The sequence below is a fragment of the Lepisma saccharinum genome, chromosome 22, assembly GCF_977018435.1.
Source record: "Lepisma saccharinum chromosome 22, izLepSacc3.1, whole genome shotgun sequence".
Classification (NCBI taxonomy): Eukaryota; Metazoa; Arthropoda; class Insecta; order Zygentoma; family Lepismatidae; genus Lepisma; species Lepisma saccharinum.
The window spans coordinates 38,104,183-38,128,642 of NC_139250.1; the positions used below are offsets into that span (position 1 = coordinate 38,104,183).

Consider the following 24,460-nt stretch of genomic DNA (forward strand, 5'->3'; position numbering starts at 1 on the left):
AACCTGAGACAATAATGCTCTGACAACCTAGGTTCAATTTCCTCATATTTTAAGATTTTTAATGTATATTTGTAATTATATTATCTAGAGAGGATTGCCCTCTTGTAGGTTTATCATTGATGCAATAGAGATTGTAACATCTGAGTGTCACGAAGTTGTTGTACATTCTTAGTCTGATCCCTAATATCTATGTTTATATCCCCCATAATTATAATGTTAAGATTTTTATGCCTATTGAGATGTATTATAACCTTTTCCATTCGTTCAATAAAGACAGAACTATCAGAATCTGGGGTACAGTATATTGATAAAAAACTATACACTTAATATTGTTGACTCTCACTCCTACTACCTCAAATACAGGGTTATTATAAATGATTGGAGCAGTTTCATGAGTTTGCTGTAGCTATAATATTTGACATATTGCCATGAAACTTTTCAGTAATGTAGAAAAACTAAAAAAATAAAATCATGTCTTGCAGGCGTGTTTTGGATTTCTGTCAGGAGAGCGCAGCACTGAGCAGTGAGTAAAGGTGGCGACAGGCGCTGAGAAAGCTTATGCTGTGCTGGAATTTCATTCAAGTCAGTCGGTCAAAACAGTGCAGAAACACTTTAAACAAGTTTTTCACAGGAACCATCCTTTTTCATCAGTTGTTGCATTTGTGTAGCAAACCTTGCAAACCACTTCATCATGGGGCATGAGGGCCGACCCGTTAATTTCCCCTTACAGAGGCATCCCGTAGTTGTAAACTGTGCATACCATGAGACTCAGTGCATCTTTCTGGAACTTTGTTCTAAAGTGTCGTTGCACTGTTTTGACCAATTGATATGAATAAAATTCCAGCACATCATAAGCTTTCTCAGCGCTTGTTGCCATATTTATTCACTGCTCAGTGCTGCACTCTCCCAACAGAAATCCGAAACACACCTGCAAGAGACAAAAACTGTTTGAGTTTTTCTACATTACTGTAAAATTTCATGGCAATTTGTCAAATATTATAGTTACAGCAAACTCATGAAACCATTCTAATCATTTGTAGTAACACTATACAGGGTGGTGCAAAATTCCGTTTACAATGCTTGGGAGGTGATTCCACAAGTAAAAATAAGAAAAAAATGCCATGTGAAAAAATGTCGAAATCGGCACCGTTTTCGAGTGACAGGCATGCGAAAATCGCCTCACACCATGTTTAAAGCACAATAACTCAAGAAGGAAGAAAGATAGAAATGTCGGATTAAAAGAATACAAAGGAAGTCCTACCTGACGAATACAATGGTTCAGCAATTGAGGCCCAGTGTAAATTGCGCAAGTGGACTCACAAAGAAAGTGGGGAATCCCCTGATGGAAAATACAGGAAATTTACTACTATCTTCTACATAATGTTGAGATCAGAATGTAGCCAGTAAAAAATGACGACGTATGTCCATATGTCCCACTACTGCTGGGACACCCACACTCGGGAAATAGGAAAATAACTGCAAATCTTCTGTTGCACATTGTTCACATTGCGGTACGAAGAAGAAAAAAAACCAATTTGTCGCATGTCCCACTACTGCTGGGACACCATCCCAAATGGAAAAAAATATGGGAAAACCACGAAAAAATATTCAATTCCCTAATGTTGACACACTACTTTGCAGTACGAAAAACAAAAGTTAAACAATGACCACATGTCGTCAGGCTGTACTTACTACAAGAGAGCTCCCCAAAGAAAGTGGGTAATCCTCGAAAGAATGAAGACGGAGAATGGCGAGAAAACGCACACAATTCCATGTAACATTTCCAGGCACAGCACATCTTGAAGGGATTATCCTGAGAAGCGCACAACATCCGCACATGCAGATAGACGGTATGTACTACAGCGATCTCCAGCATCTTCACTCGCACCTTTCACTAAAGGACACTATGCAGTGCTGATAGGGGCTCACAAACACTGGCATACTCAGAGACGTTGTTGAAAATGTCCGCCATTGACTTTAAGACAAAGATGGCATCGGCGAAGCATTGATTGTCTGGTACACGCAAATACCTCTGGCATGTCACCAATTGTCCCAGCAGCGGCACTAACACGAGCAACGAGATCGTCAGCACTTTCATCAGGGGTTTCATGCACGAGCCTTTTCATTTCTCCCCCCACACAGAAATCCAGTGGAGTGAAGTCGGGGGAGCGAGGTGGCCACGGTAAAGGTCCTCCCCGGCCAATCCAACGATAGCTGAAAAAGCATTGAGTAAGGCCCTGGCTCCCCGGTCAAAGTGCATGGGGGCGCCATCGTGTTTAAACCAGATACGTTGTGTACCTGCCAGTGACACGTTTTCCAAAAGTTCAGGTAATACGTCATGTAGAAACACCCGATAATTCCCACCACACAAAGTAGAGGGCAAGTAGAGGCATATCAAGTGGTCACCTACTACGTCATACCACATATTCACTGCGAACCTATGTTGATGATGGCACACAATGATTGCATGCGGATTGTCCATATCCCAGACGTGGCTGTTGTGGCTATTGAACATGTCGTCCATGGTGAACATTGCCTCATCGGTCCACAACACTCTTGTTGGGAAATCTGGAATGGCAAGAGTTAGTTGCACGTACTATTGGCAGAAATTCATGTGTAATGGGAAAGTCCGTGGGCAGTATGTAGTGCACCTTATGCAATTTGTGTGGGTGCAATCCCTTCTCCTGAAGATCGCAGAACGCATTGGTATGGTGGGTTTGTGGCGTACGAGCAATGACACGTGTGCCGGTGCCAGGAAGGTCTCATTGCGTCCAACACGTCCTTTTCAAATTGCACAGTGCGGGGTCTTCCACAATCCCACCTATGGGGTAGTAGAGATACAGTTTCACACAGTCGAGCATCAGGTCTTTGAAAGAGTGCATGTGCTGGAAACTGCCTATTTTCAAAACGTTCGTGATACGAACGCCGTGCTTCACGGCTGTTTCGGTTTGCCTCTCCATAAACGAGATGCATATCAGCAAGCTCATGGGTAGAGTACTCCGCCATTGTCCTGTTCGAGAACCAACCAACAACGGGGGCACTTTCCCTCCGAGTGACGGATCACAACTACCGTGATTAGCACCCACGTAATGTTACACAGGTGTCCACGCAGTTGTTGAAAACCGAGAAAGAACACTGGAATACCTCCTCTACGTACAATACTCCTTGGCGCAATTCAACCACTCACGCTTGCCAGACTAACTCCATCCTGCGACACGCAGAACAGGCAGGAAAAACAACGGTCGACTACACTCTCTACACAGTATCCACCAATGCTAATACGTAACAGGTGACCTATACTCCCAGCGCCTCTAGTGGGGCTTTCTGTATCAATTAGCTGAAATCAATCTCAGCGTAATCTGATGACATAGCATCATTTTCGGGTGAATTTTCTATTTCCCGAGTGTGGGACGGTGTCCCAGCAGTAGTGGGACATGTGGACATACGTCGTCATTTTTTACTGGCTACATTCCGATCTCATCATTATGTAGAAAATAGTAGTAAATTTCCTGTATTTTCCATCGTAACAGGTGGCCTATACTCAAAGCGCCTCTAGTGGGGCTTTCTGTATCAATTAGCTGAAATCAATCTCAGTGTAATCTGATGACATAGCATCATTTTCGGGTGAATTTTCTATTTCCCAAGTGTGGGACGGTGTCCCAGCAGTAGTGGGACATGTGGACATACGTCGTCATTTTTTACTGGCTACATTCCGATCTCATCATTATGTAGAAAATAGTAGTAAATTTCCTGTATTTTCCATCAGGGGATTCCCCACTTTCTTTGTGAGTCCACTTGCGCAATTTACACTGGGCCTCAATTGCTGCACCATTGTATTCGTCAGGTACGACTTTCTTTGTATTCTTTTAATCCGACATTTCTATCTTTCTTCCTTCTTGAGTTATTGTGCTTTAAACATGGTGTGAGGCGATTTTCACATGCCTGTCACTCGAAAACAGTGCCGATTTCGACATTTTTTCACATGGCATTTTTTCCTTATTTTTACTTGTCGAATCACCTCCCAAGCGTTGTAAACGGAATTTTGCACCACCCTGTATGTATTTGCTCTATACAGACTTTTTTAAGATCCAACACAGTTATATTTGAATTTTTTTTTAACAAATATTGCTACGACATTTGACTTTGTTCTGCAATAAGTGTTAAGCAGGTCATATTCACCAGGAATGTATAGTTTAAATTCTTCTGTTTCTAACCAAAGCTCGTTCACACAAATAACATGAAATTAATTAGAATTTTCAAAAAAAATCTAATTTGCCAAACTTATTATGAATGGATTGCATATTTATGTGAAAAATCTGTAAAAATTCTGCATAGTGACTATCTTTGTATCTGAATTTTCAAAAGTTACCCGATCCCATTTTGGTAAATAATCTGTTATAATGGATTTGGGTTTGCCATCTAGTTTCCCTGTTCCGTTTGGTCATGCCAAGTTAGAGCTATGTTGCACTGTTCTTTTTAAGTTATCAGCCCTGTCCTTTTTTACCTCTTTGCCTAACTGATTTAGGTGCAGTCCATGTCTTGTGTGGAATTCCCTTGTCAAGTTACTTACATCTAACTCTTTTGCATTTCTATAGGTTGTGCACAAGTTATGAATTTTACGGTTGGTCTCCATTACAGCCATATTCACACAGCAGTCCTCCATGAGATCATATCTATTGGGAATGGTCACAATTATAGCATTGTGGTTTCTTGGTTCATGGACCTTACATTTCAGTGTTTTCACAACATCGTTACCTTCATTGTAAGCAACATTTTTTGTACCCCCTATTATCACCACATACTTATTATTTGCATCCGTTACTTCTGGGAACTGGTTCAGTACAACATTTCTCTTTTTTCACTATTGAAGACACTCATATGATACCCCATCCTTGAAATTTCAGTAGCAAGACCCCTGCCATGACTTGCCACAAAAATATCGATATGTACCTCTTTAGTTCTTACTATATTCTTCTCTTCCTTTTTCTTTCCATTGCTAGTTTTATGATCTGTCTCTCCCTAGGTTCACAATTTTCTCTCCATTTAATGTTTTGCAGTACATTAGAGATGTTTCTACTTTCAAAAGGTGAAAGTGTTGTAAATGATATGTCCTTGTTCTGAGTACTTGCATGTTTAGTAGAACAGGTGGGTTTAGGTTTGGTTCTCCAAACTATTTTGGGCCATGTATTTTCCTTCTTGGGTTCATATTCTTCTATTTTCTGAAGTCTCTATTTTATTGCCTTATTTTCTTCCTTTAGGTCCACTATTTGCTGTTGTAGTATGCAAAGAATTTCATACATTGTGGCAGAGTTTTCATCTATGGATTGGCTTACCTCACTAAATTCCTTGCCATGTGTGCATCTGGGACAGAACCACTCTTCTGTATCTTTTAGTTTCTCCATATTACCTACACCACCCCAGTTAAAATGTAGCCACTTATCACAACGATAACAAAGGATACCATTATGCACTACTCTTTTGCACTTTACACATTTATCGTCAATTTCTATGCGTACTTTTTCCGGACTTGTACTGTACGCATCATTCACGGTCGGAACCATATTCTTTGTTTAATGACATAACATATTTGATCGAATTCCAGAATTTTGGCGTGTGTACCTGAAATATGATCCCAGATATTAGTTATTCTTATGCACTCCCAATATGGTAAACGGGTGCATGATGTATGACGGGATTTGGCCAATCTCAGACTCTACGGGCTGCAGGTGACTTCCACAGCATTGCTGCATATTGCTGCGAGAATTGCGGAAGTGCGTACTGTGGAGCTAATCCAAAGTATTGTCGCAGCATAAAATAATGAATAATATATATATATCATATTGCAAATGGAGTACAGCTGTACTGCATTTTTCCTTTGCATTTTTTCTAGTTTTTATTCTTCATATGAACGTCGTCTCCTTCGATACACGCCAGTCCCCGTGGTGGAGTGGCTAGCACATCACACTATGATGCCAGGGTTACTGGGTTCGAAACCTGGCCTGGGCATGGGATGTTTGTGAGTGTCTATTCATCATATCATCACTCATCCCCATCTTCCCAAATTAGTCAAAATGGCACATCGGTATGTGTGCATCAGCTCAGCATTAGTTATTACACATTTGAAAAAATAAAAACACATTATTTAGTACATTGGCATTACAGAGAGGGAGACTGTCACATACCTCTTCCTTGATAACATGATTAAGTTTTGTTTCCACATTAGAAAATCACTAAAGATACTGACCTAGGTTGTCTTTAATTATGTACAGAACACTTTACACATAATGTTTCAACCCTATATCAGAGTCTTCTTCAGACTAAGAGCCAAACTATAGTGAGCATAGCAAAAAGTGCTTAAAACCAGAAATCACATGATCGGGTTTTTGGAAGTAATTTTAATGTTAGCAGCCCTGCCTAACCTAACAATGAAAACATTTAGGACTAATACCCTTATGTCACATGACTTTTTAGCAGCAGTCCATATCGAAATATCTTGTGGTATTTTCCAACTCAATGGTGTGCAGAAAAAAGTACTTTCACCCGCATGATAATAAATACACATAGACATAATTTGAGGCATGCCAATCACCAAAATCTAAAGAATACACACATTCATGTAGTGGGCCATGCCAGATCAATATCATGTAGATGCACAGTTTAAAACCTGGTGAAAATAGCTCAAATTTCAAAAATAGCTTCATCACTTCAGCATCTGGTAAAGCTAGTCATTCTATGTGTGCATAAGTATTTAAAGCACAAATAATTATAATTATAATATTATAATAAGCATAATTATGCTAGCTGTGGGTCTAGATGTCTGAGCTGCATGGACATAGTTTTAATTCATTTGTCACATTTTTTTTTCTTTCAGGCAACAACTCAACTTGATTCAACAGATGCTGTATGCATGCAATGCGAGCATGAGATCTTTGGTTTTGACGATTTCCTTCAAAAATGTATTAATGCTGATATGATGTTGAAGGATAATTCCTCCATAAAGATAATGAAATTCATTCAACGAGAGAGAGAACAGGTAAATAATGTTAGTTTACAAAAGTGTAAATTAGAACAAGCATGTGACAATATTGTGAGTTTCTGAAAAAATGCACAAAACATTTTGCTTTATTTGCACATGGATGGACAGAATTTTTTAGGTAGCCCCAAAGATTATCACCATGATACTTGATTCACGTCAAATCACCCAGGGCATGCAAACCACCGAATCAGATTTTAATGAAACTTGGTGTATTTGTTGATACTAACAAGGTATGAACACATGCAAAATTTTTCTTCTCTAGACCTCCTGGTTACTGCGAAAAAGGTGGCTGAAGTTTCCTTGGTCATTTCCGAGGCCATGGTTGTGGCATGTAGTGCTTAAATTTGAAGCCTTGTGAAGACATTATGAACGAAGAAAGCTGCTTTGTAAAATAAGTATATTGAAATGTAGAGTTTTATTGTGCAGAAAAGAAAACAAATTGAATATTTTCCATTTTCGGTAGGGGGGTTCCTGTGCTCCATGAACTCCCTTCAGGTGACGCCTCTGAGTAATATACATTATTTTTTATTTTTTATTTAAAGACATGACACTGCAGGCAAATGCCCATTTACAGTGTTTTGTATTATCACATTTTTTCTTCCACAGAGTTTGCAATGAATACAATCGATAGGGTATAATAATAATATAATTTGTTAAAGTAATATTAAAAGTAATATGAAAAAGAAATAGAAAGTAGGAACCTGGCAAATACGGTGAAATCTTACACATGATATGACAACAATAGAACCAGAGAAATAACGAAACAACCAAAGAAAAACTTATGAGAAACACATTACATATAAATGAAGAGGTATTGAAATAATGACAGTAAATAGCAAAAAAAAAAAAAAAAAAACTGGTCCTTAACCCTAGAACACTACCGTACGTAAAATTTACGTATGCTTTGCACTCAAATCCCTTCCCTACCTCCCACCTCGCACCCACTCACTCCTCCATCTAGCAGTACGCACCACTGTGGTAAGGAACGTTCAAGTGCTGGTGTTCTTCACTTGGTTTGTTATGTTGTGCACTGTACGTCACTTTTAAGTAGCAGTGGTAAATCAAGAAAAATCTTGAAAAGAAAAGTTTAGAAGCATTCACTATTTTTTTTGTAAGACTTTAAAATTACATTCATTCCTTATTTACAGTGTTATGAATATTATTATTGTTTGTTTATCATTGTTTGAACTTTTCGCCTTCATTCTTAATGTACATAGGGCTTTTCAATCAAGACATTCTCTTAAAATATTCTATGTTTAATAAAACCATGTTTATACATTTCAAAGTGAAGAATATAACTGCAATATAAGGAAAATAGAGAATATAATGTTCACAAACAATCGTCATTTTGTTTCATGATGTAGAGGTTGTGTTAAAAATTGATTCCTTCATGTACATAAAATTTACATAGCGCTAGTTACACTGTAATATTGGAACATGGTAGTGTTCTAGGGTTAACATCAATTTCTCCACCTGAAAAAGAAACAAGCATGTACAGGGTGTTCATAAAGTCCCAGTACCATTACAGAAAAAACATAGCTCGGAAACTACATGCAATAGAAGAATGCTGTTGATTTCAGAATGATGGTTTGTTTGTAATAAGTTTTCAACAAGACGGGACAGCCCCTCATTGGTCCAAGGATGTTCGAAGTCTTCTGGATAGGCATTTCCCTGGCAGGTGGATAGACCGTGATGGATCTATTCTCTGGCCACCGTGCTCTCCTGATATCACACCCTTGAATTTCATCTTCTGGGGGTATGTCAAAGATTGTGTTTACCCCACTCCTGTTCCAGATGTTGCTACTCTTCGAAGAATAACTGAGAGTATCCTTACTGTTACTAGTTATAATCTTGGGCGTGTAAGGGCAGAAGTGGATTACCACCTTGTTGTTCTGAGAGCAACTAGAGGGGGGTGCACATTGAGGTGTATGGCATATAAACATGGAGGGTTGTATCTCATTTTGCAGTCAACAGCATTGTTCTATTGCATGTAGTTTCCGAGCTATGTTTTTTGTAATGGTACTGGGACTTTATGAACACCCTGTACATAGAAAGTAATGTCATGCATTGTTTTGAAAGTAAGTTTCAATTTCCATTTTGAACTTTGGTAAGCTTTGAAAGATGTCCACCTTATCATGTGATTTTGCAATTTGGTTGTACAACGTACACATTTTCCGAGAGGGTTCTGCATTTGCTGACTTTGTTAGAGCTCTCGGTACTTGAAACAGCTCTCTCCATGGTCTTACCTTACTATATGACACATATAAAGGGATTTCCGAGAGCAGTTGAGAGGAGTCTATCGATTTGTTTAGAAGTTTATGTAGAAATAGTAACTGATGTATATTTCTTTTATCATATAGGGATTGAAGGTGGAAGTGTTTCTTTAGGGTGCCATAAGGAGTATACTTGGGGTAAATGCCATCTTCTTTCAGTTTTAGGAATCGAAGGAACTTGTTTTGTAAATTCTCAATTCTTTTGGTTTCATTTGGTTTTGTGGGGACCAAACGATAGACGTGTATTGCAATTTTGGCCTTACGTAGGTATTGTACAACATTTGGAATATAACATTTGGAACATTTCTACCTTCGGTCACCTATTGAGATGACACAACTGTGCTTCCCAGACGTATCGACTCTAGAAAGCTTGAAATAAACACTTTTATCACCGTAAACCAACTGGCACAATACCCAACTTTGCACGGATTAATAATAAACAACAATAAAACGAAATTTATATTCAATACAATCCGAAACATGGATTTTGAGTCACAAATGCTATGCATAGACAATGTGCTCATGGAAACTGTATCTTCGGTAAAGATTTTGGGAATAACAGTAGATCAAAAATTAACGTGGGAAGAACAAATTAGCAACATCTGCAGTAAACTATCATGTAACGTGCTAAAACAAATGGCTGAATATAATCTAACAGAAATTAACAAATGCATATATTATGGACTAGTTTACCCCTATGTTAAATATGGCATAATAGTGTGGGGTGGATCATCTTATAATAATACTGTCAGAATACTGAGACTTCAAAAGAGAGCACTTAGAATAATGTACAAACTAGGCTGTAGGAAATCTTGCAAAGAATTATTCATGGAGAATCAAGTAATGACAATATACTCCATATACATCTATAAGGCTATAACGTTTGTTCTAAATTCTAGAAGAATGACTAAAAATAACCAAATACACAACCACAATACAAGAAGGAATGATAATTATTACCAGAACCAACACAGACTCAATATCCCAAAACAATCACCAATGAATGCTGGGAAGATATTCTACAACCAGCCACCTCATGACATAAAACTGGTATCTCCAAAAAATAAACAAATACAAACAATAAAAAAATATTTGACTAGAGAGCTCTCCACAGACTCACATAATTCATGGAACAAGACAATACAACTTAGAAACATGCTCAATGTGTATACACTTCACAAACAAACCTCATGATAGTTGAACTAAAGAGTCCCCCTGCCTAATATTCCAGCATAATAATAGTAATAATAAATGTTTGCTAAAAAAAATATTATTCTTATTCTTATTTTGATGCAAAGGCAATGTACTGAACAATATGTATTTCAATTGTATTCTTATTTCAATGATGCAATTCTAATCTGTTTTTATCTCTATTGTAGTATAATGAAGTATATTTTTCAATTTTTACTTTGGTGTAGTGATGTAACGTAATATACAATGTTTCTTCTTTCTTGTTATGGTTTACTAAACTAAATATGATTTTATTTTGTATCTTGACGTTTTCCATGCCCTTTTAATCAAGGGTCAACGTAAGATATTAAAATTCAATTCAATTCTTAAAGTCGTTTCCCACTCTTATTATAAACCCAAGGTTTCTGTACCCTTCTGCCACAATGTGGTCGATGTGTCTTCGGAAACTGTTATTTTCTTCAAACTGAACACCTAGATCTTTATACCTTGAGAGACTTTCTAATGTGTGGTCACTGATTATGGAAGTGTGCATATAGGGTTGTTTCTTTTGAGTGAAAGTCATAATTTTACATTTGTTAAAATTGAGTTTTAGTTTGTTTTGAGCGCACCATTCTACGAGGTTTCCAATGTCCTTTTGCAGTTCCAAGGCATTGTTATCATTTGTTATAGTCTTACATTTTGTTAGGTTGTCTGCGTACAGGAGTTTCTTGGCATGCAGTAGGCATTCTGGGAGATCGTTAACGATCACAAGAAATAGCAGTGGTCCAAGGTTCGATCCTTGTGGGACACTCGAGGAGGTCTGAAATACAGTAGACATGCTATTACCATATCTAACATATTGTTTCCAGTCTTTAAGGTAAGAGGAGATAAGTTTTGAAACACGGGCTGAGAAGTTTAGATGGTGAAGCTTTCGGAGAAGTGTATCGTGATCAACAAGATCCATCACCTTTGAAGAAATCAGTATAAATTACATCGACTTGCCCTCTCTTATCTAGCGTCAAGTTTATAAAGTCGGAGATTTCTAATAAATTTGTTACAATGGATCGTTTAGGTATGAATCCATGCTGATGAGGAGACAGTATTGGATGAAGATGCGCCCGACCCTGAGGCCGAGTGGTTAGCACATCGCGCTGCGACGCCAAGGGTCCCGGGTTTGAATCCCGGTCGGGCTTGGTTGTTTGTGAATGTCCATTCATCAATTTCATCATTTCATCACTCATCCCCATCTTCGCAAATTAGCCAAGAGGCACAAAACGCGAAGTAAAATAAACTAAATCAAATCAAATCAAATCAAATCAAATGGATGAAGATGCCTGGAAATGTATTTACATAAGATTTGTTCGAAGAGTTTGGCAACAGTTGAATGATATTAGCTTTGTCGGAAGTTTTTGAAATTGGACACACCTCAGAAAGTTTCCACATTACCGGAAACATGCAGGTGGAGAGTGAAGGGTTGAATAAGATGCGTAGCAGGTATTTAAGGCCTTCTGAGCATCCTTTTATGATGTAGGACCATGTCTGGACCTACAGATTTTTTAGGTTTCAGTGATACTATTTCATCTTCCACGTCAGTAAGGGGAATTTCACAAATGTGGAGCATGCCCAGTAGGGACTTGTTTTGGTAGATGCTGGGGTGAGTTGATGTTTTTTTTTTCTGTTTTTTTTTTTTTTTTTAACGAAGGACCAAAATCTTTTGTGATTGCATTGTATACCTAATTTGCAGTTTAGCAAATATGTATCGTACACCTTGGAGATATTTTCTTTAATATTCTTCCCCAACTCTTTAAATTTAGCTTAATGAAAGGCAGCGTCTCCAATCTGTCTTTTTCATTTTTGGTGATGCATAGCTTTAAGAGCTATATCCTTTTTTTATTCTGTTGGTAAACCAGCGACTTATCAAACACAGAATTTAAAATATCATAGAATTTACGAGCCACATCATTTACATCTTTATAATTTTTCAACACACCCTGGTTTACTACTTGAAATTCTTGGAAGAGTTTTAAAAAATTAGCTTTTTGGAAATTATATTGTTTTTTTCTTACTTTGGGTTTGATTTTGCGTGGTTGCTGGTGAGAAACACATATCGTTAGTGTCGGGTGGTGCTACCAGCAGTTCATTTCTTTCAACAGATACATAGTTCAAATTGGTTATGAGTAAATCTAACATTTTGAAATAAGCATTCAAAACAGCATAAATTTTTTTAATGAATAAAATTCGAGGAAATTTGGCAAGTGTAGGCACGTGTATTCGGAATTAAGTAAATCTGAATCTGAGCTGACGATTTCTGGAATGTTAAAGTTGCCTGTTAGAAGTAATCGACACCCATTCACACAATATGTAGTTATGTGAGTAAACAGTGTATCATAAATTTTAGATGGGGAATCAGGCAGGAAGTTAGTTTCGTCATCCAATTTTACCTTAACAGTTAAATATTCAACGGATTGATCTTCGAGTTTGCAGTCTATTTTAAAGGTATTTGCGTTGAACAGCCAGCAGGACTCCTCTGCCTTTGGTTTTCCTCGAGGCGATTGCACCATGGTCTGCCCTGAATATGACGCATCTGTCATCAAAGAGTTCTTCTTTAGCATGCGCAGATGTTAATCAAGTCTTGTAACATACCACCACATAATAATCATTGGATAATGCACTCAGGTAAAACGGTTTTGTTTACGTTCTGATATGCAATAGTAAAGTGTTTGTTATTATGCGAGTTTAACTGAGCAATGGTGTCTCGTTTTAGATTGCAATTTACTGTGTCACAGGCAAGATGGTCACTTTTCTTGCATTCCTGAATCGAGGGAAACTTCGTGGCCTCAATGCTTGGGCAGTCAGGGATACTCGGTGTCAGCTTATCTGAATGTTGCACATGATGGGAGCATCTGCTACGTGAAGGTCTTCAAGAAAGTTGGCAGTCTCTGGGATCCTTTGGGTGAGAGAGAGGGGGATTCTGATGTTGACCAGCAGCAGAATGACCTTGAGTGTTGTTTCCTTCTAGATTCTGGACATCTGCAAACTCCTGCAGGTCTCATTGCTTATATTTGCGACCATCGATCACGAGGTGTCAGAAACTCAGGTGGGATCGATGACCTTTTCTTCGGGCATTATTCATGAATGGAAGCAGCAATTGGCGTTCCTTCCCCATGCTGAATGAGAGATCTTCATCTACGAAAACTGTAGACCCTTTCAATTTGTGTCTATTTCTCCAAACTTCATCCTTCTTCTTGTAATGAAGAAATCTGCAGATGATCGGGGAGGGTCCTTGCTCCAAGCATGCCTTTATTCTATGACAACGTTGAATATCATCCTCATCTAAATGCACTTGCAGTTTTCTTTGAATGAGGTCTTTCACTTTCTCCTTCCTCGTCATCACATAGCATCACTCCCCATGACTGATACTTCATCCAACAAATATGTAACCCTTTCATTCAGATGCCTCACTTCTTTAACGATCGTTTCATTGGAGCACTGCAATTGTTTTAACAGTTCACAGATTTCACTCATTTCCCCTTGTTCTAACATCAGAGGACCCGGGTTTCTTTCTACACCACCGATAACTAGTTATGTAAACACTATCACAGCATACACATAGAAATATTAAGATATTATACATTGAAGTCAGTAAAATACGTAAATGTCAGTTTTTACCATTTTGGTCTGTAATAGTCAGTCTTCAAGTGGTCAATTTTCAATCTTTCCATCTGAGTTGTTGAGTTCATGCCATAAGCATCCAAGTATGCATATCCTTCACCATCATCTTCATCCTTTGCCATTTCCTGCCTCTGGCATTGTGCCTCTTCATCAATTTCATTTAATATTCACTCACTCTCATGGTTACGATTAGCCAAAAGTGGCAATTTTGGATTTTTTGTTTTTTTGTTACCACATTTTGGGGCATACCAGAAGGCTGCTGGGGAAAATAATATATAATATTACTTTGTTCATCCACAATGTGCAACACATAAACAGCATATTATGTATGGCATTTTGGGAGTCAACATTGCCAAACCTATGCTACAAGGAATGAAGAGAGCAATGGAAGAAGGGAATAAGATAATTACGTGCAAAGCAGTACAGAAAATTATTGAAAACTGACAGAGTTAGTAATAGCTTTTTTATCCACATAAAGAAAGTACAATAAAGACAAGTTTTACCTTAGAATAATTATATTTTGTTCTCATAGTTAATGTTATTATTTTTAAATTGAAATACATTTTGCATTAAGTGTATTTTGTGCAATAATAAAGACATATTTTTAATTTGCATAAAAACCTTTGTTGCGTGTTCAATAAAAAATGTGCAATAGCTGACTATGGGGATCCGAAGGGCAGAGAATATATTTTTTAATGATATTCCAGTTCTTCTTTTGAAATACAGCATTTTTTTTCGTGTGTGTTGTTTAAATCAGTAATTATGTCTCTTTGACTAGTTTCCAACCATACAGTCACACAAAACATAAAGGTTTCACCATGTTATAGTGTCCTGACCTCCATTCCTCTTGCCGAAATCGCAACGCGTGCCATGGTTGATAGTCAAAATTATTGCTACATCTTTTCTTCCTTCTCATCTATATGCAACAAGCCCTCCTCTGGGTCACTGCATCACCCAGCAGGATGTATGTGACGGAGGAATGAAAACAAGGATGTTAAAGAACAAAGGGACTGTAGCTGATCTTTCACCACTGTTGAAAAGTGGTCAAATGAGCAAGGGAAGAACGTTCACCTGCGCTACCTTCTCCTTGTCCGGTTTTAGGAGCAGGGGTGGGAGTGGCAAGATGTCTGGCAACTCCGAACCAACCATCCTTTGTCGGTGTGCCCTACAGCTCTAGATTTATGGCTAGAGTTTTCTCTCAGATTGGGGAATCAAAGAATGTTATAGCTTGGCAAAGCCTGTACACCTAGAAGCATACATTGCCCTTAAAAAACAACGTTCCTCCAAAAACCTTTACATCACATCAGCAGAGAAAGCTGCACTTCAGCAACTGAGTTCTCTCCCAGGACTTAGTTATACTGTCAGCAGAGATGGAAATGCTTTTGTTATACTCCAGTCCACATCATATGGCAGGGCTTCCCTGAAACTGCAGTTTTAACATTGTCACCTTGTAATCAAGGTGTTCAAGATTCAATTTATGATGGAGGCATGTACAGATGCTGATACGCTTCCATATATGTGACTTTGAACTATTAATGCACCTGTGAGAGACTGCCTTTCCACCACCGGTTGTGTTCGATGTGACAAACAGCACTTGACAATTGGCCAACAGTGCAGTTTCCACTGGAGAAGACCTCGTTGCACGTGTGCAAGGGGTATATTATTCCACTCTCATTGGACCGCTTTCCAGAGGCTGGAAAATGTGTGCACCTTACGAGAAGAAAGTCCGTGTTTCAGAAACCCAAGTGCACAGTAGTCCATGGGAATCTTCACGGGGATGTCGGAGAAGGGAATAGCACAAATCCCAGTACTAGTTTCCATCTGAATGTAGAATGCCAGTGATGATGATTTGGCTGTGTGACTCGACGCCTTGTCCTGATGCAGCTTCATACAGTTGGTATCCGCTCCACACATTGTGGGAATTTCATTGTTGTAAATATCAGTTAAAACATGTTCCTTATAATACGCAGCATTGATTTTCACATTGCTTGCAACGCAATGCAGCTTCAATTTTCTCCTGTAAGAAAAGCCAGCCGCAACCATGAAACCATGTGGATAACACTCTGTGGATTCTCCGAGGTCATCAACGTCTTAATGCTGAACAACACCGGTGGTGTCAGCTTCACTGGGGTCTGTTTCAGATGTATCTTCGTCGGTGAATCACAATCTGGGGGAGGTCGCGCTACATATCATCTCACAGTGGATCATCCAACAGCAAATCTGTGTTCGTGGCATTGTTTAACTATGCTGGAAAACTGAAGCGAGCATCAGAAAGTGCTAGAATGTAGCCTTCCCAGAAGCGATTCACTTTCGCCACCAATACATTTCGACCAACACTACTACTTTCTAGCCGACTACTGCTTGAGTGGTGAAACTTTCACGTGTCTGCGCTGCGCCTGCTCCGAACCATGCCCTTGCAATCTCGTCTATATGGAAGCCTATCAGCCTCTGTAGTCATTTGGATTCCACTTTTAGTGCACTTATAGCAACAACTCATACCATGACTGATAGTGCATACTGTCTACTTCTCTCAAGTTGCAATAGAGAGGTAGACCAGAGATCTGATGTAATCTACATTGCCAAAAGAAACCAAGGAGAGATTAACATCAAATGGAACAGTAACACCAAGACTGTATGGAATTCTCAACATATACATAGTGATTCATAATTCCCTCTTGGCTTTCAAATGTTTATAGTACAAGAAATACATACTTACAGCAAAAGGTGCATATCAGTACACAAAGAATCTTTCCTAGTTTGCACTCGTAATATTTATTTATTTAAGCTTTGCGCTTCTACAGAGGATTGAACCTCCAATTACAGAAGGCGTACACTGTGTCTGATTAATACAATAGAAATTACATGGAAATATACAAACTCATATTCATTCATTCACGTACAATACATATAACATACAACATACGTAACGCATGAGATATATATATATACACTTATCTACATTCATTTAGGCAAGAGGTTTATAAGTAATTCACACTGTAAATGGTAACATTTATATTAAACAATCTATATTCTATCAGAGTTTAATTTTCTATAGCACTGAATCTATTATTCTTTTATATCTGTCAAATGGAAGTGAAAAGTCTACACATTCGTTGTTTGCAACAAGGATATTGTAACTGTGACACATTCTATTTATTGGTGAGTTTCTATATTTCTGAGTTTTTGAAATTTTTGAAGTTAGAATATTTCTATTACGCAGATTATGTTTTCTTATATTGAATTGTATTTGACCGAGAAAGGAGCTGTTGTCTAAAACACCATTAATTGTTTTATACAAGTACAACTGTTCTAATATTTTCCTCCTATTACTAAGACTCTTAAAACCAGATATGTCAAGCAGATTATTATAATTCACATTATTTTGTTGTGGGGACTTGTAAAACAGATACCTTAGGAACCTTTTGCTGAATTCTTTCTATGCTATTTTCGTACGCTCTATACATTGGAGACCAAATAACTGATGCATATTCAAGTCTACTTCTTACTATGCTATTACATAGAGTTGTAATACAATGTATACTCTTAAAATCTCTAGAATTCCTTATAACAAAACCAAATGATCTGTAGGCCTTATTTACCATATATGATATGTGTTCATTGAAGGTCAAAGCAGAATCAATGAAAACACCAAGATCTTTGATTAGGTTCACCTCTGGAAGTAATTTACCACAAATTGAATATGTACACCTCAAATTATTTATTTTATTCATTAGTTGCATAAAGTAGCATTTATTTGTATTAAATGTGAGATCATTAAGCAGCTCCAATCATATAGTTTCTCTATATCTTCTTTAAGATCTATTGTATCGTCTAGACCATTAATTACTTTGTACAATTTAATATCATCAGCATACAAAAGAATTTGTGAGTTCTTAACACAAGTTGGTAGATCGTTTACATACAAAATAAATAAGAGAGGTCCTAGATTAGATCCTTGTGGGACACCGGAGTTTACAGTATATTCACATGACTTTGATTCTTTGTAAGTTACATATTGTCTCCTACCTTGAAGATATGATTTCAGTAAATTCAACATATTATTTGGCAAACCAAAGCCTTATAGTTTATGCAGAAGAATATCATGGTTGATTTTATCAAAAGCTTTTGCACAGTCAATATAGATTGTGTGTACAGCAGATCTACAGTAGAATGCATTATATACATCTTGCACAAAATTTGTTAAATTGGTTGTAGTAGATCTACCTGGAAAAAATCCATGTTGGCAATCACTTATGTAGTTTTTGACATGTTTGAATATTCTTGTATATAAAATGTGTTCTAACACTTTAGCAGGTGCACATATTACAGCAATTGGTCTATAATTTTCAATTCTTGTACTTTCACCTGATTTTAAGATTGGGCAGACTTTAGTTAATTTCCAGGGTGAAGGTGAATATGTCCCAACATGTAATTGTAGATTTAGCCTCTAGGTGGCAGTATAATGCAGATAATGCAAACATTGCATGCACTGGTGAACACACAGTTTTCTGTACCTTATAATTCACTAAATGTGAGTCTGTTGCAGGGGTACCCATTATTTCATATACAATTTAATGAGCATTATGTAGCTATAATTTGCATTTCTATTACATGTGTGATATTATTTTAAGCGACTTTTACTTTTTTCCCCCAGGTCACAGTGGTGAGTGAAACTTCAGATAATGACAGTGATTTCGATCAGCCTCAAGAAAATGACTCTGGATTTGTTGATTCTAACCTGAGATTTGGAAATAACTCAGAGTCCCAAGCAGAAACATCAGGGTATGTATCAATTCCATGTAGCAAGTTACGATTGATTGATTGATTTGGTGTTTTGAGTTCACTTTATGCACAGCAAGGCTAATCGGGACTGGACCTACAGTTAAAAGTGGGATCCAAACCACTATGTGCCACCACCGTTTATCGAACCTGGGACCTCTTCATTAAAAGACAACGACGCTACCACTGCGCCATCGAGCAAGTTACGAGAAGAGTATTGTTATTATGATTATTACTCCAATTGATCACTTTGATTTACGAAAACATGTGGTCGTTGTCTGGGTACTGTTACCAGTGTCTTTATTCTCTGAAATACTTCATAATTCTGCATATCGGAATGAATACAAATGAACATTTACTTCTTTGTGGGAAATGTATAAAATTATTATCAAATCTTTAATAATTTGAAATCATTTAAGAGATTTTTTTAAGTGATTTTAAGGAAATATTTAAAAATGGTATTTTTTGTTTTATATAAAATAAAATTTGCTGTTTATTCTGCAGTTACCTTGTTCATAATTTCTAAATGAAATATTAACTGGCTCAAACAGAATAAAATATTTTTCATAAACCATCACTAACATGTTTTGTTTTTAGCAGGACTTTCTGTGTAAACATCTACATACAAATGGTGACAATAATAACCTGTGGGTGCTTGTGCCTACCTACTGACTGCCGACTTAACTCTCACCAGAGTGATGATCATTCAACCAGTTTCCAGGTGACAGCACATCAAACCCCTCAGTAGGTGCTGTAGGTTTTCTACAGGTTATGCTACTCATTTATAGCTGTGTGCCCCTGTGGCAGAGTGGTTAGAACATGGCACTACAACGCCAGGGGTCCCGTGTTGGAATCTTGTCCTGGATGTTTTTGAGTGTTCATTCATCATATCATCACACATCCCCATCCTCACAATTAGCCAAAAGTGGCACAAAGGTGAAGTGAAATAAAGCAAATCAATCAATCAATCATTTTTAGCCCCCCAATTTCCTCAGCATGGTGGGCAACCCACTAGTCCCATACACAGACTGAAATCTCAGGAGAGAAGTGTTTCACTTTCTCTCGAATCTGCATGCATCCTATAGTGAGAATCCAAAGCTTGCACCATTAGACTGGATGGCCATGGTGTATATACAGGAGGTCCAAAAAATGTATACATTTTAAAGTAGGTGTTAGAATGGGGATTCTAATTCAAGAGGAGTTGTTTGAAAGTCCCTGTTTTTGCAAGTTATTTTGGTTGTGTGAGGGAAATTTCTCTCAGTTTCACGCGTGAAATTGGGGGAATTCATGTGTCAAAAGTGAGTTTCTCAACTCGTCCTGGCTTCGGGACGAGAGAGATGAGTATACTGTAGCCTTTCACGAGCTGTGTTTTTCGGGTTGCACTCTTTTACCAGCATTTTTTTGATTTGCTCAACTGGCCAAATTTTATGTGATGTAACCATTTTAGCCCACTTGCCAAAATTAACTTTGGTGATCCATATCTCGAAAATAGCAAGAGGTGGAGCAAAAAAAAAAAAAAAAAAAAAAACTGTCAAAATTTTCGACTTCAAAGAAGCATTTTGTGATGGTCGAGGATCCACATACCAAGTTTGGAGGGGCTATGATCAATGTTGGCCCACCCCAAAAATATTTCGGTGAACATGGGACACATTGATTAATATGCAAAATCTGAACTCTTTGTGATTATTCGTTCAGAAGTTATAAGCAGTCAAAATTAATTTTGGCAGGTGGGTCAAAATAGGGAGGGGACATGGAATTTTACGAAAATGTCATGTACGGGTACCCACGTGCTTTTGGTTAAGCTTTTGCCGGATTCAATTAAGAGTATGAAAACTAAATAATTTGTTTTGTTTAGTGACAATTACAAAACCCTATTATTATTTTCTATGATGTGGATAAATAATTATAAATAGGCTAGTTTCTAGAGCTAACAGCTGTATATTTGAGTTATGTGGAGTGTTCTTAGTTATGATTTGTTTGCATACTTACCTTACCATCCAGCTCTAGCTCTACAGCCCTTTGTGGGCTTTGGCTTCCTCCACTAATCACCTCCAAGCTTCTCTTCCCCTTCATCAACAGAGCCATCTAGGAGGAAGTGTCGGAACTCGGTGAACAAGTCAACATTTTCAACACCCCTCAATCTTAAACTCTCTCTGCCATCAATAGGGGATGACAGTAAGCGTTAGACAAAGTACTTCGGAGCTGAATGTATCGTCTCTTAAGACATCGTATATTGTAAAATTGTCTTTAATTTACATATTTCTCGTACCACCATATGTTCTATTAGACTCCTTCAAGAAAATTGCCAATTAGTGAAAGCTAATTGAGTACAACAGCAAAAGGGGTTAATGTAACCCATACGAGAATATGTTATTTGTTGGTTTCTTCAATCCAGACAGATGGGTTGAATTGAAACTGGGATATTTGCATTTTCTGGTATTGAAAAAATGGGGGATACAAGCCGAGCTGGCTGTGCCCCCCCCCCCTCCTTCCCGAATTCAATACCCTGGTGATCGCACAAGCCACTATAAACTGTAAAAAAATAATAATAATAGGATGAAGCTTATTTCCACGTAATAAACCTTAACCTATACAGTTGTAGAATCTGGCAATGGATGGATGTAATTTTTTTTCTCTGTTTTTTTTTTTCGCTTATTTCAATGCCAGAGACCATGATATGCAATGTGCATGTGAAGAAGGGGGAGACGGATAATTGACATTTCGATTTCTATACTTTGCTACTTACGATTCACCTGGTATCTAGAAAGTTCCGTGGGCATTGGACGATAATTTAAAGATGGCTAGGAAAAAAGAGAGCAATCTTGCCTGTGTGATGAAAATTATATTACATGCGGCTAAACAAATTTATCATGCATACGACTGTCTCGTGACGTGAGGTTGAAAGCAAAGCAAGCGTGTGTTTCTGTATTATTTTATCTTGACTACACTTAGAAGCATTAACATCATGACTGTGTTTTCAGTATTGCAGAATATATTTATATATCACCTATCAATTAGCTTACAAACAGATTTAACTATAAGTTCACTATAAAATCTGGTACAAGTGAAGGCGAAGGCAGTCTGCTTATTAACCACCCATATATGCCTAACAGTTCAGTGGCAAAGTTGGAAGCATTGAGGGGGCAAAAAAAATAGTGACAGGGGTCACATCAGACAGGTAATTCTGGTAGATTGTAGATATCTAAAAATACGTTCTTACAGAAAAAGGAAATGGAGAGTTAGGAAAGGTAAATAAAATGTTATACGTATGTTGCTACCCGAATGCACAGAGAGTCTCCAGCATAGATGTTCTATATCTTCCAATCCTCAGCCTACGAGAGAACATTAATTCAATATACTTAAACATAGGCAAAGAAAAAGAATGTCTAACCTATAGTCCATTTCACCTTTTCTGTTGTTCAGTGTATGTGTGATTACGGCAACTAACTAACTAACTCTCTAGGCTTCTCAAACCCAAAGGCGGCAAATACAAGCCTATCCTGATCTCAGAGGGGATCGAGACTAACGTATACATGTGGTCGCTTGGCATACTTTCTTCAAAGAGGATCACAAGGTACTCGTAACCAAAAATAAGAAATTATGTCATAGCTTGCGCAACCCCTCGGGTTCTGACAGTTCTAGTACTTCTGACGCTTGAGAGAGAACTTCCACGGAATGCCGGCAATAAAATGCATGTATGGAATCTAAGGTAAAACCGGGAGCCAGAGATTGAGGCAAGCACCAGGAAGCACATATTTTGATAAGTGCAAAAATATTAAGAAGTCACAAGCCCTGAATCTCTCGGTGTAGGCATGGATGCTTAAAAATTTCTGTTATGTCAATTTGCAAATATTGCAGACAGGCACGAAGTTTTGTGCATGGACATACGTAACCTTCACTTGATGGTGTAGTGGTAATGTTGTTGTTGCCTTGTTCCCATCGATAACATAGTGGTTACACCAACACCTTACTGTCCCCTCTTAAGGTGTATATTTAAAATTATTTAACTACTCTCCCCCTCCCTCTCTATCTCTCTCCTATCTTCTTATCAAAAAGGTTTTTTTTCAAACATTTAGACAATGGCGAAAACATTGAAACATATGATGTAACAATAAAACATTATCACATTGTAATCAATGAAATTTATTGAACATGCTAAAACAGTTTTCTCTATCCTAACTGAACATTGAAAATAAAATTCAACAATTAATGTTACTAGTAGACTTAAACATTTGCCAGTCTGAAATGGCGACAGAGAATATCTTGGCTATCATATCATATTTTTCAGCAGGATAATATCAGCATAATAATAATAATATACCTATCAAGGTAAATATGGTATATTATCTTTGGTCATACAATTAATTATATTTAAGTAATTAAAATCAATTTTTGAGCTCATTTTCATATTCAACTTCATAATATTCCGAGTTCAATCAAAATAATTGTTGTGAATCATTATGGATATATACTTAGCATTCATTACAGCAGATTGTATACAGTTCAAACCAAACGTTCTGCTACTTTTAACACTCGGTAGATAAAATAATTTTCCAATTTTCACTATTCACTTTTTTTTTGGTGTTACCAAATCTATGGAAATTCTAGGTTTACTCTTGCCCCCCCCCCCCCTCCCTGGATGTTCACTTTTAACCTTTTATAACCGGAATTTTTGTTATGGAACAAAATGGCAATTTGAAACATTTATTTGTACAGGTTGGACTTCTTTTGGCAGGATTGACAAACAATTTTTGCCCCCCCCCCCTCCCTGGATGTTCACTTTTAACCTTTTATAACCGGAATTTTTGTTATGGAACAAAATGGCAATTTGAAACATTTATTTGTACAGGTTGGACTTCTTTTGGCAGGATTGACAAACAATTTTTTTACTGACATTGTAATAATACTAATTAAAATTAATGGGTACCTGAAAGTCCCCGACAGGCCACTAACGTTTTGTGTATGAACAGAGAAATGATGTATATCATATGGTGCTTAGTTATGAAATATATACCTTCTTCAACACTTACATGCAAAATATCTACACCCTACATGTTCCACATTTAACACATAGAACATACTCGTCAGAAGACAAGTATATAAATTAAAAGAGAAATGATCCAGAAAGAGTAAATAAAAAAAAGAGTCATCGCTCTTGACCCCCCAACAGAGGCATGCCCTAGATTTTGGCAAGAGAGTAAGTTATATATACTTTTTATTAGCCAGCCCTTATGTATTATCTGTCTCCCCCTTTGATGTTTTTTTTTTAAAAAAAAACTAGGCCAAAGGGTAGGGGCAGGGATGTTATTACCCCTGCCAACACTCCCCTTAAGCACGCCACTACCTTATCATCGTGGCGACAGACCTGGAAAACCGGGAAAAGTCGGGGAATTTGTGGTGTCAAAAAAAGTCAGGGAATTTCGTCCTCTTTTTTTTTTTTTTTTTTTTAATGAAAGATATCGTTATGGAACTCTGCACGGTAACAGGAAATCTCATTCGTAAGTTTCGGCCTCAACTTTTAGGCCCCTTT

At 37.6% G+C, this 24,460-nt stretch overlaps 1 protein-coding gene across 1 annotated transcript in view; it reads left to right on the forward strand.

The window, feature by feature from the left end:
* LOC146004600 (uncharacterized) overlaps positions 1 to 24,460 on the forward strand; it is a 70,937-nt gene that overhangs the window by 40,943 nt on the left and 5,534 nt on the right. Inside the window, exons 2-3 of the mRNA XM_083143468.1 lie at positions 6,872 to 7,033; positions 18,806 to 18,933. Of these exons, the coding sequence (XP_082999594.1) occupies positions 6,872 to 7,033; positions 18,806 to 18,933 (290 nt within the window). The remainder of the gene's footprint in view (positions 1 to 6,871; positions 7,034 to 18,805; positions 18,934 to 24,460) is intronic.